Below are 21,231 nucleotides of genomic sequence, written 5' to 3'. Positions count from 1 at the left end.
AGAAAAATAATGAGAATGTGTATGTGTTTGTTGGTATATATGTGTATACAATACATATTTGTAAAATAATGAGAATGTATATGTGTTTGTAGGTATATACATGTATACACATACATATATATATATATATATGTATACACATACATATTTGTACACCGAAGGTTATGTTTTGGTAAGAACTATCCTTGAGGAATTATGTCTGTGACAGAGATTGCTAATTGCTTTCAGCCTCTGTCCTCCTCACTTTTCTTCTGGGTCATTCCCTGAAGATGCACAGCCCGGAGTCTCTCAGCACTACTCCCACTACCCTTCTGTGGCTAGAAAATTGCAATGACTGGAGCAAACTGGTGAGGATAACAGAGTTGCCTCCCCAGCCTCGAATTGCCTGCCTACCTCCCAACTGTTACATGCAGACTTCTTTGTCCCAGTCTATTTATGAATCTCCCTGTCATGGCATCTGAGCTTATAGCTATATACCTAGACGCATACAATGTCCTTTCTACTTATTGAGTATTAAAATATTACTTTAATGAAATGACTACGATAATGGATGGAATATTTTTTAAAAAGTCCTTAATTGGACAATAGAAAGTTAATAGTCTTTTATCAGTATTCCCAAAGATTTGAACATATTTTTGACCTAGGAGCACCTGGGTGGTGCAGTTGGCCAAGTGCCTGACTCAGAACTTAAGGGTTTAAACTCAGGTCATGATCTCCCGGTTGTGAGATCCGGCCCCGAGTCGGGCTCTGCTCCCGTGTGCTGGAGATTCTCTCTCCCTCTCCCTCTATCCCTCCCACTCATGTCCAATTTCTCTCTCTAAAATAAGTGAGCAAAACATTAAAATAAGTATTTTTGATCTGTGAAATCCAAAGTTTGAGACTCTGTGATTTTGACGGTATATGGACCAAACAGAAGACAAACGTTGTTCAAGGCTCAAGGACCTAGCTTGGCTAGGGAGGACATTCTGGCATCTAGAAAAGCGCTTCCACAAGCAATGATCTATTTCCATGTGGGGTGTTTCTTATAATTGGGGCCATTTCTAGTTTTTTAGCTGGAAAATGAAGGCTGGAAGATGAACAGTGAAGGAGAGTGTGCTGGGACTCAGGAAGGACCCTAAAAGGTGACTGTTGTCTGCAGTGGGTTTGTTTAACAGTGGCTGTCTGGAGAGCATTAAGAATACCATGATCCACTAAGAAGGTCTATCTTGGGCGTTGAAAGGGTGTCATCTCTACTTTAATTAAGGAATGTCTTAATGTTTTAGTAGAGCATGTGAGTTTTGATCTCGCGGTTGCGAGTTCAAGCCCCATGTTGGGGGTAGTTACTTCGAGAAAAAGAAATGCCTTGGAATGAACCAGAAAATTCATTTTTCTTACCTGTGTGCCACACTTCCTTTCTTGATATCTGATATGACAAGGGGATCTCCTGGTTTTCTGCTAGATGGTGCTGTAATAATGAAGTTAGAATCTTTATATCCATGATTCAACCACACCCTATAGTTCCTATTTTATAGCAATGGTTAATGCAAGTACATATTTGCTTTGTATGCAAAGCAAAGATGCCAGCAAACGAATTAGAAAATGTGCATATTACATTTTCTTAATATAAAAATGTGTTAAAGTATGTATAAGCTTAAAAACGAAAGCAAAGTCATTTTAAATTTGCAATTGGAGAAAGCAATCACGGAGCTGACCATCAGGTTTAAATCTATTTCAACCTGTGATTCCAAAGAGAAAGGTGAAGGGTGAGTACCCAAAGAGGAGACTATCAGAAGCGAATGGGCGCTCTCGTTAGTGGTATCCATATGTGCTCCCTTCTCCTACTTCTTCCTCTACTTCTTTTTGGTGAGGAGACATCACCTTTTGTGGGACCATGCCATATTTCTTCAGGTATATGGAATTGGAAAGTGGATGAGATTCAGTGATTTAAAGTTCTTTTTCCCCCAGAAGGAAATCTTTTGCTAGATAGACTGTAAATCTTAACATTTTGCTCACACATTCATACCTAAAATGCTCTGAAGTGTTCTGGAATATGAATATTTTATTTTAATGACAGCAGTCAATATTTGACTTAATTATATTTTTATACATATTCACATTCTAAATGTGAACATTCAACTTTTATTGAGTTTACAGATTATCCTATTATCCTGCACAATGGTCAGTTTTTGGTTTTATAACTTCTCTCAGATATTTCTTTTTGATGAGAATGAAAAGCAATTAGTTTTGGGTCTACTGTAGAGTTAATCCTGAAAATGAGCTATAGTTCACACAGCACAAAAATATCATCTTGTCTAGAAAGTGTATATTTAATTTAGGTGTGTGATAATTAAAATAACCCATACTGACATTTATTAAAAAAAACAATTTGCCTCCGAGAGGAGATGTTTTGCCAGTTTGAAGTCTGTAGTGATTTCCTTTTAAGGATCATTAAAAGGCCCCCAAAGTAAGATTTTATTATAAACAGGCTGATCACCCCATAATAGTCATAGAACCATATCATATCCCATAATCCCACCTGAATCCCAGGAAAATGTTTATGCATAAGAACAGATGGTTTAATATTTCAACATAACATTGAAAGAAAAAGCAAATACATAAACCAATATCTTACCCACTGTCTAAATTAGCCCATAGTAAATGTTAATGGGACTTGATTCAATCATTATTCTTAGCTTCTAGCAAAGTATGCAAAGCATTCTATTCACTACAATTAATTCATAATTTAAACCTCCACTTGATTTGATATAATTCCTCCAGAGAAATAGAAATATTTAGCATTTTTATACATGTCATATTTTGTAACTACAAATTGTTTTGGACATAGGGCTCAAAGACAAAAACTTTGTTATTACCCAAAAATACAACTTTTTAGCATCTGCCAATGACTTTATACTCTATTTTGCCAAGCTGTAGTAACCATCACAAACCCTCAATGTTTCCCCTGGTTTTTAATAAAATCCATGCTCCACCGAAATGGTCTGAAATGAAAAAATAGTAGAGGCAACAAAATACATCAAACCCATCTCTGTCATCTTTGCAACAGAGGAAAATAGCACTGGGATCTCTTGGACAAACCCACCCAGCTTTACAGAGAGGTTTGAAACTGATTATGGCATATGGACACATATGGTGGCCATTCTCACGTTTGCCAGATTCTTCTCTTTCTCCTTTAACCAAGATCATACCTGAGGCTTGAGAAGCTCATCAAGGTAGATGCCCCTTGGAGTGATGAAGTTGAACCCAGAAGTTGGTCCAAATCTGTACAAGCTCCTGGCACTGTGGCTCCCGTGCCTACCAGGCATGTTAAATGTGGTTCTGGGGGCTCAGATATCGTTTGCATACCCCAGGACCTATGTTTTAATTCTCCACTACCTGGGAAGAAGTCATAAACCAAGCATGCTTTCCTTGACTTGTAGGGCTTTAAAAAATTAGATTAGTTGTCAACATTTAAAAATTAGTAGATTTCATACACATGTATAGTTTGTTTTAAAAAAACTGGACAGGCAATATGGTAGAATGATCAAGAGCTTGGCAGCCATAATGTTTGGGTCCAAAATCCTGGCTCTACCACTTACCAGCCACGGCCATTTGAGTGCTTAGTCTTTAGGCACCTGAGTTGATCTGCAAATGGTGATGAAGAATAGTAAGAGCGCTTACCTCAGCATTTTTGTGGCAAGGATTGAGATTTACATTAAAGCAATTGGACCGGTGCACAAGCAATGCAAAACATAATTGTTTACTGTTATTATTATCCAGCAACACTGGACACTTCCAACTCCCCGTTTGGATGGAGCCTCCAGTTTCCCATTTGCCACTGTCCTCCATGGATGGATCTTATTCACTGACTTGCCTCACCTCTGAGGGCTTCTGAATTTGTGACCCTTTGAGAATACACTAGTGCTTAATGCTTCAAATTTGATTGAAGTTCTCCATGGAATCATTTGTTTAATACATATTTATTGATACTAACTATAAGCTAGGCAGCTCTGCTTTGAGCACCAGCCATGAAACCCCATAGAAGTTGCATAAAATGGTGGGGATGGGGGTGGGGCAGGGAGGTTAAACCTTATGAAGTTATTAGCCATGAAACTCTCTCTTCTCCAAAGTGAGTACAGCTGGGAAGGCCATACAAACCATCATATGGCAGGGAGGTTACCCTAAATGGGTCAAGTGTGTGGCCTAGCAAAGAAGGGTAGCGCATGGTTACGGAGTTCTCAAAAAGACAAAATAGTTTCACCACCTCTTGAAATATCAATATAAACTGGTGAAATGTATGGAACTGAAAGGCTGGCAAAGGAGAAAGAACAGGACACAAATTCCATGTTATAGGATACATGTTAAATTTAAAATACTGCCTTTTCCATATCATAGTTCATAAAATAATTTTAATTCAAACTCTTCTATCTCTGTTAGTTTTGTTTTACTAGAGCTATATTTTTGAGTCATCTACAAGTTTTTTTTCTAAACTCATCACTTTCATGTCTTTTAAGGCTATTTTGCTGTCCAAGAAGATGATGTAACTAGAAATTGTATGCCAAATCACAAGTACCCATTTGTATAACATCACAATGACATATTTTCATGCTGCTCATAGATGGACATTCTTGATCCTCACAAGAAAACTGCCTACTATCTTATTTTTTAAAATTTACTTTTCTTTTACTTATTTATATCAGAATCATATATGTATACAACTTGAAGAGTCCAATTTCTCCAAGACCAGCCCTTCATTTCTTATTTCCCCAGATGCTGTTGCTATATTGCTAAATAACATACAACTGTTACTATTTAATTATTATTTTTTATTTTTTTTAAAGATTTTTATTTATTTATTTGACAGAGAGAGATCACAAGCAGGCAGAGAGGCAGGCAGAGAGAGAGGAAGGGAAACAGGCTCCCTGCTGAGCAGAGAGCCCGATGATCATGACCTGAGCCGAAGGCAGAGGCTTAAACCACTGAGCCACCCAGGTGCCCCACTATTTAATTATTTTTCAGTGCTAATTATTTACCATCTGTTATGAAAGATGCTATACCATAGCACCATATTCACATACATGTCTTGTCCTGTGGGCTCCCCACATTCTTCCATCGCAGTTTGGTCTGGATTTTTTATAGGATCGATATTTGGTATTTTCCTCTGTATGACTACCTAAACAGTATTCACAGATAAGTCATGTAGCATACCATGACTACTTGCCTTTTCATAGGGTATGTTTTCCCTGTAGTTGTCAATTGCCTTGGTGTCTCTGGATAGTTTTCTTGTATTTATCATGAATTCAACTCCTCAGATCCCAAGCTATATACATTTTCTCTTAGTATGATAAATCATATCAGGGTTTCTAGCAGAGGTTTACAACTTGTCTGGACTGTTTACTTTCTAGGGTTGCTCCATAGATCTTGGGAACTTCCTTCTCACAGACCCTGGAAGATGTTCTCTTGACTTCTGTTACACTAAAACAAGGAGGCCATTAGACAGACTAAGCTGGCTGTAAAGCTGTGATGGCCTATAGAAGCAACCCAAAATCTAAGCCTGTCAATGCCTCAAAGTTACAAAATCAAAATGCTAAGGAAACCAATCATAAACAGCCAACTAGGCTTTAAGTTACAGCTGATCAGTAATTTCCTTTCTCTGTGTCTGTATTTTCTCTACCTGTCTTCCCCCAGGCTCTTGTGGATAGAGCCCTCCTAATTCCTTCCATTTTGGCACTGCCTGATTTGAATCTATTTTTACTTAAATAAACCCTTTACATTTTTAATATGCCTCAGTTCATCTCTTAACCCCTCTCTCTTACATCCTTGGAGCCCTCACATTTTCTCTCTTCTTTCATTCTGTAATGGCTATTATTTGGATATTGTATCCTTTGGACTCAGCCTGTATACTTCTTTTCTATCCTAGATTCCTTATTTGTCATTTTCTTCTAATTTCTGGCACTTTGTCTCACCTTTATTTTCCAATATTTTAATTTCTGCCATGTTCTTAAGTTCCAAGAGGTCTTTGTCCACCCTCGTATGTTATGTTATGTTATTTTATTTTTGTTATGTTATTTTAGACTAGTATTCATTTCTTGCTTCCATCCACACAATATCTTGGGTTGGTACTGACATTAGAAACCTTGTTCTTTTTTAAAGTTTTCTTCTTCCTGAATGTGCTGCTTCTGCTTTTCTTCTTTGTTTCTGGTGAAAGACTTGCATATCAGATTCTTCCCTCGGGTGTCCGCTTTTTCTTAGCTGTCTGTTCACATGAAAAAGGCAGCCCTACAAAGCTGTTAGAAAGCTTGGTGCACCTGAGAGGGGTCTGTGGACTCTGATCCTCCCTGCACAGTTCAGGCCAGGCTGTTTCTTTGGGTCAGATGGCTCTGATTCTTCCTCTTGCTTGGAGGGTATTAAGCCTGGCTACCTTGCTTCTCTGAGTTTACGGAGGAGAAGACTAGCAGTCTCAAGATTGAGTATGTACACTTTAAAAAAAAAAAAAAGGTTTTATTTATTTGACAGATAGAGAGGGAATACAAGCTGGGGGAGAGGGACAGGGAGAAGCGGGTTTCCTACACAGCAGACAGCCGGATGAGGGGGCTCAATCCCAGGATTCGGAGATCATGACCTGAGCCAGGCAGACTCTTAACAACTGAGCCACCCAGGAGGCCCTGCCTCATCTGTTCTTGCAGAGCAGTACAGCTGCCCTCCGCTGTGCCCTCCCAGGCCACAGCCCCTCCATTTCCGCTTTCCAGAGAATGAAACTCCGTTCTTCTGTGGAGGGGAGATGCACCTGGATGTGCTGGCTGGCGGAAGGCATCTAAGGGACTAATTCATTTTTCACAGACTTTCAACCATTCCTCAGGTCTCCGCTCTCCCATCACTCTCACTTCCGGAAGTTCTTCATTCCACCAGTTCCTGATGCTGCTGGGACTTTAGGATGCAAATCCGGTTCCCTGTCAGCTTTCCCTTCTGCTTCTTTAAATTCATCTTTCTCCATCTTCTCTGCTACTTCCAAATTTGGTTGCAGCTATCTATATTCCTTTTCTTCTTCTTCTTATGGGTTTGTGCCTTTTGAAAAATCTTACACTGTTGTTTTAAAATGCTCTGGAGTGGGAGTAGCGCTAAATGCCAGGGTTCAAGCTATCATCTTTTGACCCTGAAGTTTAAAATCATTAGTCCAGGGACTCCTGGGTGGCTCAGTCGGTAAACCGCTGCCTTTAGCTTGGGTCATGATCCCAGGGTCCTGGGATTGAGTCCTGCGTCAGGCTCCACGCTCAGTGGGGAGCTGCTTCTCTTTCTGCCTCTGCCTGCCACTCTGCCTGCTTGCGCTCTCTCTCTGACAAATAAATAAATTCTTAAAAAAAAATCATTAGTCCTCTTTCACTATCAGAAACTGATTCTTAAAGTGAACATGGATTCTTTGCTTCTCAAATAATTGTTGGAAAGGTGGAAAGTGACATTCTCTATCTTTTGCTTTAAAAACTTTGTATTAGAAGACAGGTAAAATCTTCTGGATTTTGTAGTAATTAAACTTGAATCAGCAAAGTATTCCAAGAACATTCGATAATATCTAGCCATTCATGGATCTTACTCTACTAGTCAGGGTACTTTGATTAAAGGGCCTGATAAAGTGTCCAAACTATACTGGATACACACACACACACACACACACAGTCATTCAGTTTTGCTTTACTTGTAACCGTATATATGATACTTGGCAAGTAAAACAAGTTATTTGATTTGAAATGGAGCAGTGAGTAGAATTTTTATTGCAAAGTTGGCAAAAAACTTGAGCCATTCTCTTCTAAATACGCTTAAAACTTAAGGAAAAAAATGACAGATTTGTTGTGCTTGTCATAAAGGCTGCTTTATGATTTTATACCAAAAAAAAAAAAAAAAAAAGCAAGCCTTTGTTCCTGAAAACAATTCGGTCAAAACTAAAAAGGAAAGCCAACAAATTAACTCCACTCATAAAATGCTGTCTCTTGCTCTTCTGATAAAGGATGTGGGAAAGGTCATCAATCATGTAGAGGCAGTGATGAGCGCTGGCGGGACAGCAAAACCCACGTTAGGTCAGACAGAATGGGTTTTAAACCCATGCAGCCTTTATGAGCTCTGGGGCCTGGGCAGGTTACCCAGCCCAGCCTTTCTTTTCTATAAAATGGGTATAGATGCCACAGGGCCGCTCTAAGGAATAAGTGGGAAACACACAAACTGCTTATGGTCATGCCTGCCACAAAGTAGATACAAATCCTTGTAGTAAAACGGCAAAAAGAAAACAATATCAAAAAGACTTTACTGACAACTGCCCATGACAGAGTTAAGGGGCGTGGTCTGCGGTGAGGGTGGGGGCGGGGGGGGCACTGCGCAGCCGGGCATGCGCTCTGGTTTCCTACTGGCTGAAGTCTTAGAGCTTCAGGACGCCGTTTCCAGCACGAGGCCGTTTCACTTTATTTGCTAGAATAAATTGCTCCACATTATAGCAATAACATCAATAAAAGTCATGGCTGATGCTAATGTGCTATGAATGTCTCATCAGGAACTTGAGAAAATTAGTCTAAAACTGCTCACCACATCCCAAATCAGAGAGACTCATTTCTCAGTCAATTAGGTATGAAGAGTGAGTGAGGCTTCAGCCGAGCGTGCGAGGCTCTGGCAGAACGTTTCCCGGGATGAAGGCTGCGTCTTACTACTCAGGTTCTCACAGGGTGCAGGAGACAGAAGAGGGCTTTGCACAGGGAGTGGCACACATCAGTTAGACCCTTGCAGGCCTCAGTTTCGCTAACAGTACCTGGGTGTTGGAGAAGAGGGTCCCTTGCTTTCCTCCCTAAGTGCTAGAGGTGCAGTTGGCGTGAAATTTTGTCGGGGTAGAGCTTGGATTAAGCTATTTCAGGAAGCTCTATATGTAAAATAAATAGCAGTCATCATAATAATGAACACGTGGTTAGGGCTCATAACTGGTCTAGGCACTTTACATATACTAGCTCATATAATCTCAACAATGCTGCGAAGAAGGGAACAAGTGCACTGTTTTATAGACAAGGAAATGGTACAGAGAGGTCAAGAGGGTCAAGGAGTGGAGAAGTGTGTGCTCTGAGGCCTTGCTCTTTTTTTTTTTTTTTTTAAATTTTATTTATTTATTTGGCAGAGATCACAAGTAGGCAGAGAGGCAGGCAGAGAGAGGGAGAAGCAGACTCCCCTGCTGAGCAGAGAGCTGGAAGGGGGGCTCCATCCCAGGACCCTGGGATCATGACCTGAGCCAAAGGCAGCCGCTTAATGGACTGAGCCTCCCAGGCGCCTCTGAGGTCTTGCTCTTAATCATTTTCCAAGTTAGTGCTTCTTTAGTTCACCCAAGGGCCTTTGCATAAACATCTGTATTCATCATCACCTTCAAGGGCTCATTTTCTGGAATGCATAGTGGTTAGCAGAAGATTGTCAGCAGCAGATTATTTTTGATAGACTCCTTATTCATTCATTCCACAAAGACAGGAATTAAATAAGCACCTTGTACATGCCAGGAACCACGCTAGGCCTCAGGAGTTCATTTCATAACAATATAATTGGATTCTGGCCTTTTTTTTTTTTTCTTTTAAAGTAAATTCTGTTTTCTCAATTGGGAAAATATTAGTATTTTCCACGAGGAGACACAAATTCAGCATGATAATGGTAAGTTGTATAAAGGGAGCTGTAGGTCTGGATGGGCTGACAAACGGATTTGACAAGCCTGTGTATCATTCCTCCATCCAGGAACGGCAAAACACTTCCAGCTTCCATGAATAGCTTTAGTTTATGCTGGTTGAAAGTCAGGCCATTCTTGTGAGGGTTTTGGGGAAGTTTCTATTGTTGGCATTAAATGTCATACTTAGTTCGCACACAAAACCACCATAAAGCATAATTTTAGATGATTCTTCATATGAATAAAGTATGTTGTGGTTGTGTATACATGAATACACTTCAAACAAATGGAGCATCTAAATATTGACTTTAAAAGAGGAATACATCACAGGATCAGTTTTTAAATGGAGACTCTCCTTTATAATTGTATTTTTATGTATGTCAATTTTTTCTTTAATTGAAGTTAGTGGTCACACAATATTACATTGGTGTCAGGTGTAAAACATAGCAATTCAACAAGTCTACATGCTACGCTAGGCTCACCAGCGTGTAGCTATCACCTGTCACCATGCAATGCTCTTACAATACCACTGACTCCATTCTCCGTGCTGTCCCTTTTATTCCTGTGATTCCTGTGACTTATTCATTCCATAACTGAAGCTGTACCTCCCTCTCCCCTTCACCCATTTTGTCCATCTCCCTACCCTCCTCCCCTTACATATATCAATTTTTAAAAATAAATCTATTTTTTTTTAAAAGACCATTTTCCCTATTAAAATTTGGAAGGAAAACGATTATGTGGCAATAGGCTTCCCAGCTGTGTCTCCAGCGGACTCACTAGCAGTAAGTATCTCTAAGGACAGGGAGTGTGTTTTCAAAACTTAGCATAGGTTCTAGGCATCCTAGGCACTCAGAACGCATTTATTTCATGCAAGCGAAGGGAAGAAAGAATACAGTGGAAGGCAGGACACCTGTACACAGCCGGATGGTTATACACTCCTCGGAGGGAGACTGCTTTCGCAGCCAGTACTGACGGAATCAATCAATGGAGTGGAATAAATAGAATAAATGAAAGCAGTCTTAAAGTAACGTGGGGGTTTCGGCAGCCACCCTGAGTCCCAAATATTTTTAGAATAGTACGTTCTGATGAGCTCTCCATTTATTTCAGTAACCATCCCTGTTGACAAAATAATGGCATACTCTCTTTGTTCCAGAATGAACAAATTGAGAGGCTCAGTGATCCGATTAAAGGCACAAATGACTTCAGTTGTACCTAGAATAGGTCTGGAGTCTCCAAAATCCCATCTCATCTTTCTGCTTAGCGGAGAAGACATGGAGACACATCAGTCCTCCTCTTCTTTCAGGAGGCCGTACAGGGGTTCAGGACATGGGTGCGAGCACTCTCTCGTGCATGTGGCTTCTTGCTCTTTACATTTATTCTGTATTGTAGTTCCACTATTTTCAGGGCTGCACTAGATCTGTCTGATGTATTGGTTATACCCCAAATTTCATTTTCAGTGTTACACTGATATTGTCAAAGTTGAAGTGGACGGCCCCCATTTCATACCAGCCCAGCTGCGAACTATTTTTGCCTTGACCCCTGACAAGTGGGAGCCAAGAGTTTGTAATGAGGCACTTCACGTGAGCTCATCACTCTTTCTTGAAGGGACCTCTCCTTGGTCACAAACACTGCTTCTTTGGTGTTTACGCATTAATCATTTGCTTCATTTTCTTGGGGGCATTTGTGGACAAACTCAGTTTATGGATAGTAAAAGCATAAAAACTTCAATTCACATTCTATAAATGTTTCTCAAAGCTGTTTTACCAAAACAGTTATAAATCTAGAGCTCGAGGAAAGGAGGGAATTTAACACATTTATATGTTCTGCTTTTCTTTTTGGTTTGGTTACCCAGACGTCTTGAACCATGCAGGAATTCCAAAAGTTACTAAATAAAGAGACATTATTTTTAGTCTGGCAAAATAGCTTTTAGATGCATAGAGGACAGACAGGAGCATTGTCTTGAAATAAGCGTGATTTTTGTTAGTTAAACGGATTATTGTGAAAACTTAACCCACAATATACTAAAATGTAGAGAACGTATATGCACTTCTACGCTCATCTAATCATTCATGGTTAGATGATTAGATAAATGGTGAGACACATTTATTGAGTACTCATTACCTGCCTTGGACTAGACTAGGTATAAACAATATGTTCTTTTATTTCACACTTCAAATAATCCTACATCTTGTAGATAGCCTTATTTCCATTTTACAGATGAAGAAACCTAAGATTGGAGGGAATTTAAGTCACTTGCCCTATTCACACAGCTAGTTAAGAGAGGGAGGGGGGAGAGGCTCCGCACATGTGTAATGTGAATTAGAAACTTGTCAATGACACTTCAGAAACTTCTGTCAACCTCTAAGTCATTCAACAACACCATTTTCTAATGTCTTTTTAAAACTCTACATTTTAAAGGGAGTCACATTTACTTACAACTTATGGTTATTCCAAGTTCCACACTGTGCTTCTTAGGGAGCTTCACATGAAATGTCCCACTACTTGGGATGACAGACTCTGGAATTTCAAAACAGAGAAGAGAGGATGTTTGTAGGCGACCAGGAAGCATGGAGCACCAGTCAATGAAACTGTGTCAAGAATTCTTGTATCATGAGCATCTGGAGTTAAAGTTGAAGGAACTGAAGCAAGGCAAATGCCTGTAAAATCCTGGTAAGTTATGCTTCTGGTGAAGAAAAGATGTCCTATCCCAAGGCAGCTGTGTTTTGTTCATGGCAACACCTGAGCTCAGTATTAGTGAGGTGTCATTTGGGCAACCTTTGGGCCAAATTCACCTGGAATGCAAGTTACAGAAACAGATTCCATACATGCATGTCTGCATTCATTCATTTGCCAGAGGGAGAGCACAAGCAGGGGGAGCTGCAGGCAAACGGAGACAGTATGCGCGCCCCACTGATTGGATGTCTCCACCTGGCCCGACTCATCCCTGCATTCCGGCTCTGTTATCTCCGCCTGACCTGACCTGCCCTTGTATTTGGGGTCTGTTATCAGGGACTGGTCGACCGTATTTTACTGGTTTCCCGGACTTGCTTTTAATTAAGTTCCCCTGGTGGGGGGCAGGGTCAGTTTAAGTTTTACAGCATAAACAACAAAATCACTGTTTAATGATATGAAATCGCTCTGGCTAAGCAGGCCCTTACAATGTGATGGTTGTTGATTTGGGGGGTTAGGGAAGTGCCTTAATTTGTACTATAAAGAGTGAAAACAAGAGTGTAGAAACAAGAGGTAGAAACAAGAGTGATGCTCCAAGTATTTCTCAACCTTTCAAACCGGATGCTGCCTGTGAGGTTGGAACACAGGACCCCAAGAGGCCCCAACTGCCCTCTAATTTCTGGATCCTGGGAGCTCCGGTCCCAGGGAGGAGCAAGAGGGCAGGGGGCACTGGAACAGGGTGAAGGTGGGCTCAGACACTGGCCAAGCACTTCCGAGGTAACATTGTTGCAATAGAAAGAGAACCAGTGTGCCCGGTTGAAAGGATCGTGGATTGAGCTAAGTTGATTTTACTAGGGTTTGACCAGTATTTGAGAAAAGAAAGAACTGCTACAAATTCTTAAGTATACTCTTCTTCAAATTCCTTTAACAGTCTGGGAAACCTTCAATTAGAGATAAGGTTAAAAAGAAAATATCCTCTGAAGAGATAACGTCTCTTCACACTAAGCTGCTAATGACTGTAATCCTTTCTGGAAGGTTTTGGAAAGGGGTGGAAGGGGCAGACGGGAAGCATTAGCATAAGGGGAGGCCTGTGGGATGGGGAGCTCAACTATTTTTACTGCTTTATTGTGCTCAATGCTAGCTCCCCAGCCTACACAGCAGGGATTGACGACAACTATGGGGCCCCTGGTTCAATTTGCAAATCCCATATTTAACACATTTCCTGTCACTGCAAAGCATGGGTGAAAAGTTGGGTCGGCCTCATGGAAACAGAGCTGGAGTACTCCCTTCTTCTGCCTTAACTTGCTCTTCTAGGCCTTTTATTCTTTCCCGGGCGAAATGCAGGCAGTAAATCCCACAAGACCAGAATCTCATCTTCCAATTTTGCCACAGGCTATTAAGACTTCCAAGATTTGCCATAGACTGTTAAACTGGAAAACATAATAAAAATTTGATTTCTCTGGGCCCTCCAGGCTTCTAGAATGCCACCTGTAAAAAAAAAGGGGGCGTCCCCAGGCTGTCCCTCACAGTCCCGGCTGTTGTGCTCAGTAAAAGCAAGTCTACCCTTTTGGGCCTGTTCTCTCCTTCCTGTGCTTTGCCCACTTCCCAAGAAAGCTAGGGGGGTTGCTGCTTCTCCCAGCACCTCGCACTTGTCTTTCTTTTATTTTTAAAGTTTTTATTTAAGTTCCAGTTAGTTAACATACAGCATAATGTTAGTTTCAGGTGTACAATTTAGTGAGTCAACACTTCCATATAACACCTGGTACTCATGACAAGTGCACCCCGCCGCCCCAATCCCCTTCGCCTATTTCCTTCATCCCCCCACCCACCTCCCCTCTGGTAACCAACCGTCAGTTTGTTCCCTACAGTTAAGAGGCTGTTTCTTAGTTTCTCTCTCTCTCTTTCCTACTTTCTTCGTTTGTTTTGTTTCTTAAATTCCACACATGAGTGAAATCATATGGTATTTGTCTCTGACTGACTTATTTCGCTTAGTACCTCCCACCCTTCCTAACTCTTCTGTGAGTGTCACAGACTGTGAATGGATGTTTTTGGCTTCGCTGTTGTCCTCAGCTAATACTCTGATATACTGGAGAGGATCCATATAGATTTGTTTGTTTATTCATTAATAATTTGTACGCTTAGGCACCTGGGTGGCTCAGTCGGTTAAGCATCTGCTTTCAGCTCAGGTTGTAATCCCAGAGTCCTGTGATTGAGTCCCACACAGGGCTCCTTGCTCAGTGGGGAGCCTGTTCTCCCTCTGCCCCTTCCCCTGCACCCCCTTCCCCGCTTGTGCTCTCCTTCTCTCTCCCTCTCTCTCTCACAAAAATAAGTAAGTAAAATCTTAAAAAAAAAAAAAATTGTACCCTTCCATTTCCCAATAGGACTTGAGATACACAAAATTATTTCCCCTAACAGATTTCAAAAAGACTGGCTAGTTGGCTAGTTTTCTACATTGGTGTAGAAAAAGAAATGAGGTAAGTAACAACATGTAGATGTGCTTTATTTCCTCATCTTGGAGGCTCCAGGTATCATAAATACTTACTTCCCAAATATTCCTCAAATCTGGGTCTTCCCTCCATCTCACCCCTAAGTCCTCTACATGCCTCCTTCTGGAAATGGAAGGCTAATTGCCCCCTTCTTCCCACCCCTAAAGTAACAGTTTACAAATGTGGAATTAGCATGCAGACCAGGGGCAAAGAGGGCATTTGAAGTGGCCCCATTTTGCCCATCGGCACCAACAGCTGGTCTGGGGAAAGAAGGGAAAAACAATGACGTGTAGAGGAGGAGCATGCATGAAGTCTTGGAGAGCGGCTGTTCTTGGCCTTGAAAGCCCTCCTCTCTGGTTCTAGGCCTTCCTGGGGGCTATCCTGTCCTCCCGGGCTGTGAAACTCCTGTGTGCTTCCAGTAAATGTCCCCTCTCTGTCTCATTTATCATTTAGCTCGGGGCATGTCTGTTGCTTGCAACTGAACCATCTCTGATGAACACATTGGTCTAGCAGAGGCAACAGGATAGGAGCTAAAAGCAGAATGCCTCCACGAAGTGTTTATGAGAGTATTAGGAATTTGATTACCCAGATAAAGCACACAAGTGGCCCATAAGTAAATGCATAAGAAGCTTTAGAGGCACAAACAGCTTCGCTCATTATGGAACTCATTTCATGTATGTTTGTTTTAGTGTTATGTGCTTTTTACCAAAATCCTCCATGAAAGGGGAGGGGAGAATATGGCATGCTTGTATGTATGTATACTTGTATTCCTGTAGGTGCGTAACAGCTTGTTCATGACGCTATACAAATAAGATCCTGCAACCCTAAGGGCCAGGAATCATTGATCTAGAAGAGTTACCACAGCAACATTTTGCTTTTATACATTTTTAATGCAGGGAACCTTGACCGAGATTAACATTGCTAATGACACTGGAGGAGATGTTATCACTTCCCGGAAAACAGTAATGAATCATGTTTGACTACATAAGATTTGAAATATTCATAGTGATGAACAAATATCAACAAATGAATCTCTTTGATCAGCTGTGGCTTCATTTTAATCTTTAAATACCAACATGATTTATTTTACATTTGGTAATTTTTTTTGCCTACACAGTTATTTGGTGGGTAAAGCAAAACCATATGTAATTTGGTGTTTCTTAATGAAATACTAGTAAAGAGGCAAAAAAGATGTTTGGAGAAACAATAGGTTTAGAGTAAGTAAATAGAATGTTTATTTTAGTTAGACTCCCATGTGATTATTTTGTGCTTCCCTCATTTTGCTTTATCTTTGTTAATACTATAATTAAAAACACATTTGGGTAAACAAAGGCGCCCTTCTTTCCAATTGGCCTGCTTTTTCTGCCTGAAGCATTCGTTGTTGGCACAGTAAGATAATCACTGCATCATAATTCATTAACCTGGACATTCTTGTGAGATTCGAAAAATTAAGAGATTTTAAGGGGGGGGCGGTAAATGTAAATGCTTAATCCCTCCCCCAACTCAGAGGAAAACACTGGGGCTCTAGTAATGATGACAAACATCATTTGACAGCATTTTCACGGGAACTTCTTTCCAGAACTGAGCTGCATCTTTTCCAACAAAATAACTTCAAAATGAAAGCAGAATCTTCAAGTATTTACGATTTTTTAGACTGGTATTTAAAAGACAGTATTGAAAAAAGGCAAAATGTAAATTGTGCATATATTATTATGAGTAGAGCTTTATAAAATTATATGTACGGTAAAGGAAATATTAATATATATTTTTACATATTATTATAGTAGATATATATAAATATATATGGTAAATATGTATGGTAAAGAAATATAAAAAAAATTAAACTTTTTTTAGAGTGATGAGGCTATGAATCATTCCAGCTTTGAAAAGAATTCTGTAAATGTTATCACAGTGTTGTTTGTACAGTAGTACCCATTTAAAGAGAGATTTAGGCAAGAGTGTACTCGCAGTCAAGCTTTTTAAACACTATATCACTTAAAATAGTTATAAAGTAGAAGTGGCTAATCTCTGAGACAAGTAGCTTGGGAATAAATATCTGGGTAAAATATACTTTTGAGGAAGAATTTTAGAAATAGGTGGCCCACGCCTGTACAATTAGGAGTGAATCCAGAAAGATAGGGCAGTCTTGAAATCGCTCATGCCCAGATATTTCCTACCAATGTTCCAAGTTCTCAAATGGCTAAAAAAACCCCTCTTTCTGATTCCAGCAGTTTCCAACAGATGCCAGTAGACTGGTAATGACTAGCTAGAGTGTTATTTTGGAGATTCTGATGTTGTGTCTGGGCTCAGCAGGAGGATACTGAAATCAATTAGTGAGATCAGCCATGAACAAGGGAAGAGAGAATGATAGCATGGGAGCAGATTGTTTTCTGGCCCCAGTCTACATCATTTCTATCCATTTGAAATGGACTGAATTATGGAACAACCAGGGCGGGGGAGAAGACCTTAAGTCCCTTTTTTCCTGTCTCTTATTCAGGCAAGTTTGGTACTGAATAAAGTGAGTTTACTAGACATAGTTTCTATTTCTTAGGAGCCTAAACCAAGGATATTAAAGTATTTAATCAACAAATATTAAAGTATACATATATATTAAGAATGAGTTAAACAATGAATAAATATTGAGGATACACATAAAACAAAAATGCATTTATAGCACAAGTAAATACTTAGAGACTGCTTATGGAAGAGGTCAGATTGTGCTGGCCATTCATAATGGGAGTGTTTCAAGTAAATGCTACCCAACCTCCTACAGTGGGCAGGATAGCCACCTCCCCTTGACGAACAATGACAGTAGAGCATAGGTTCAGAAACCCTGCTCTTTCATGCTGGAAACTCTGACATCTCTTTGAAGAGGCAGTGTAACATGATATGAAAAAGACAGGTGTAAGTCAACAGATCTGGGATCTACTATTCACTTTGCTGTGTGACCTTGAGTTTCCCCACCCAAATTTCAATTTCCCCATTTATAAATAAATAAAGGTATTGGATCGGAAGAGTCACTTCACCACTAATGTTGTGTGCTTGTAGTGAGGACATTCTGGGGCTTGCGGACAGCCTCCTTTGAAAACCATACCCTTGCCACCATCTGACTGATTCTTACAGGGTCCTTCTACCAGATTCCTGCTTAGCTGTGGTGAACCAAATCTAAGAATTAGAAATTTGAACTGGCTGGTCTTGGCAAAGATGGGGCAATCAAGTATACTCAAAAGTCAGAAAGAACTTGTGCAGAGACAAACAGAGCAGATATGCAGAAACATGCAGCACGGAGAGACCAGGAACCCCAGAGAAATAGTGGGTATGGGACCAGTTCTGGACGCAAACTGAAATTCCTGGTTCCAGTCCCTCAGGAGAGGTAACTGTACTTCATTCATTCATTCACCGCATCTTGGCTGAGAGTCTCCTGCATTCCAAGCACTATTCTAGGGGCTGGGATACATTCATGAACAGAAGGCACATAGTCCCTGACAGCATAGATTTTTTTCTGCTGGAGAAGACAAGACAATAAATAAATCCACCATATAACATCGGAGCATGAGAAAGGCTAAGAAGAACCATAAATCTGAGAAAGGGGACAAAGTGATAGATGGTGAGGAAATGATTCTCTGAACAAGTGATATTTGAGCAAAGACCTGAAGGAAGTGAGCAGACCACCTGAACACGGTGGGGAAGAGCTACAGGTGGGGGAAACTGCAGAGATCCTTTGATAGGATTGCGTCTGGCGTGTCAAGAGCAGCTAGTTCATATTCCTTTCCTCATTCCAAGTCACGCCCTCCTTCTGGGAAATTCCACGGTATGCAAGGTCTTTCAATTACACTGCATTTCCAATTCCCAGAACTCTGGTTGACTAATATTCACCTCCACTCTATACCACTTCAGCAGCCTGCTACCCTGAGCCTTTCTTGACCTCTGAAATCCTAAGCTCTCATATGCCACTTTGACTCAGTCTCCTGCCATTGGCTCCCTTCTCAACTTTCTCTTGGTATGCCCATTTCTCTTCCTGAATACTCCTAGATTCTTCAGTCCTCCCCTTCTTCCCAGTCTATCACGTGACTCCATTATTGACTTCCCCTCTGCAACCTGTGTCCAGTGGTTAGAGCGTGGCCTTCAGGTGAAAATCCCAGCCCTACCAGTCACTATGTGGGCCTCAGTTTTCATAGTAATCATAGTAACCTCCACTGCTGTTATAAGTGAGCTAATACACAGTGCTTAGAGGAGTGACATGCTATAGAGCAAGCATTTGATAAATATTATCGTGATTTCTGAGGTTGTCACCATATTTATTCATGTGCTCTTCCTGGAACAATTTGACCCACTGTGACTTTAGTTTTCTTCCTGTTGAACCTTCTCCAGAAATCTCCATCTCTGGCTCAGTCTAACTGCCCACCACCTCTACTGTTAATCCTCAGTAGCTAAGGTCACCTGACCAAGAACTACTTGACCATAACAGGTTGACAGGGCTATCCACTTGGAGCTGCTGGACTCTGCCTGGTCCACTGCGCAGCTTGAAAATCCCTTTACAGGAGTCTGGCTAGCTTTCTCACTCATTTCCCCATTAGGTATTCTAAACTATCACTCTTTTCAACTCCCCAAGATGCTTATCTTTTTACCTTCGATTGATAGTTCTTACATGAAACCCTAAACACAGATAAAAATGTACTTATATTCTCACATCCTTCTCTTTAAACTCACAAGAGGCCTGTCTTAGGCCTACCTATGTTCTAGATAACATCTCCTCTCATTCCTTTAGGGACCCATACTCATCAGTTATCTAATTTCTCCTTCATTTACTTTAGGCCGCAAACATGCTCAGATCTCTCCAGTAGCAACAAAACAAAACAACAAAACAAAATACCTCCCCTCTCGACCCTGATGCCCCCTCTATCGTTTATCCCATCTTTTTTCATCCACAGCTACACTTCCTAACATTGCCACATGTTCCCTAGGGCAAAACTGATTCTGACTGAGAACCACTGGGTGGGGGATAAGGAGGTATAAAGGAGTGTCCAGTATGTAATGAAATGCTGGAGCAGTTCTAAAAAGAGAAGTCCACAGTGGCCTCCATCTTTTTTTATCCATTCACTGCATTTGTCTGGCCATACTCTTTCCAAAATCCAGCTCCCTGGCAGAAAGCAAGCATAGCTTGTCTGTAGTTCTCCACCCTTTCCTCACCCCTCAGTTTACTAGTCTGACTTGGGCACCTCAGTTCCCTGAAACTGCTCTGCAATGTGCTTTTTCCTAATTGCCACATACAGTGGACCCTTCCTGCCTTATACTACTTGAATTCTCTGAAATACCTTTATGCTATTGACCATGACCTTGAAATTCTTGCTTTGGTTTCCAAAATGCTACCTTTTTTGGTTCTCCTTCCACTTCTCAGACTGCATCTTCATTATCTCCTTTGCTAGCATTCTTCCCCTTTCAATTTTAGTTTAATCTCTCCTCAGGCAGAATCCCCTCCTTCCTGTCACTCGTTCCTTAGTGCTCGCATGTATTCCAAAGACTTTACTAATCACTGACAGGTGGTCCCCCCTCAGGGCTGCTCTCTGGCCCAGACACCTCCCCCGCCCATCCTAGGCTCCAGGAGGTATTGTTGGAGGTCCCCTGGGCCCATCCTTTTACATTCCAGTGGCAACACATACTCAGTAAGTCTGTTCTTATCTTGCAACAGTTCTTGCTCTTGTCTAATTGATTCTGAGCACTTGGAGGATATTAATCCTTTATATTTTCCCTTTAAATGATCTGAAGGTAACACAGTGCCTAGCATTTAGAGACTGGTGCTCGACAATTGTCTTTTGAATTCAGGAAAGGATCTGCTTGTACTTTCCCCCCTAGAATTGGCAGAGGGTTTACCAATTCAGGTCTAAAATAGAATTTGTTGTCATCCTCAAATTTCCATTCTTCAAGTCTTCCTCTCCTTCAAGTCATCACTATTTACTCAATTACTGACCCTTCCACCTCAGGAGTCATCCATGATCTTCCCTTTCTCTCATCTTCCATATTCTTTCCATAAGCGAGGTCTGTGAGCCCTGCTTCAAGCCATGTCCTAAATTTCACTCTTTGTCACTTTCTCTAGCTCTACCACCTTGTCCAAGCTGCCATCATTGTTTACCAATCCAACCCCTGCAACTCTCTAACTAGGTTTTCTGCTCCTGCTATTGTCCCTTCTCATTTCGGAAGGATCTCTAACACATCCATCAGGATAGCTCACTACTGTCCATAAAACGCTCCATGATATCATTACACTTGGAATATAAATTCTTTATACCAAGGCACTGCATTAATTGGCCCCTTCTAATCTCTCTCACCCCATCTCCAACATCAAATCTAATCCCCATTCCCAACTTCCTTATGCTACAGTAAGCGTCCCTCCTCACCCTTTTAAAGACTCATTTACTTACTTGAGAG

At 40.9% G+C, this 21,231-nt stretch overlaps 1 protein-coding gene across 7 annotated transcripts in view; it reads right to left on the bottom strand.

Annotated features, from left to right (window-relative positions):
* Positions 1–21,231, bottom strand: part of GRIP1 (glutamate receptor interacting protein 1) — a 663,043-nt gene that overhangs the window by 53,398 nt on the left and 588,414 nt on the right. For all 7 annotated transcript variants that reach the window (XM_032854882.1, XM_032854884.1, XM_032854883.1 and 4 more), the window contains 2 exons: positions 12,086–12,166; positions 1,375–1,444 (listed from right to left, as the gene is read on the bottom strand). In XM_032854882.1, coding sequence (XP_032710773.1) covers positions 1,375–1,444; positions 12,086–12,166 — 151 coding nt within the window. The remainder of the gene's footprint in view (positions 1–1,374; positions 1,445–12,085; positions 12,167–21,231) is intronic.

This window comes from Lontra canadensis, unplaced genomic scaffold, assembly GCF_010015895.1.
Source record: "Lontra canadensis isolate GAN:19392208 unplaced genomic scaffold, GSC_riverotter_1.0 scaffold9, whole genome shotgun sequence".
Classification (NCBI taxonomy): domain Eukaryota; kingdom Metazoa; phylum Chordata; class Mammalia; order Carnivora; family Mustelidae; genus Lontra; species Lontra canadensis.
Note: the sequence above shows the minus strand (reverse complement) of the source record. Positions and strands in the feature narration are given on the sequence as shown.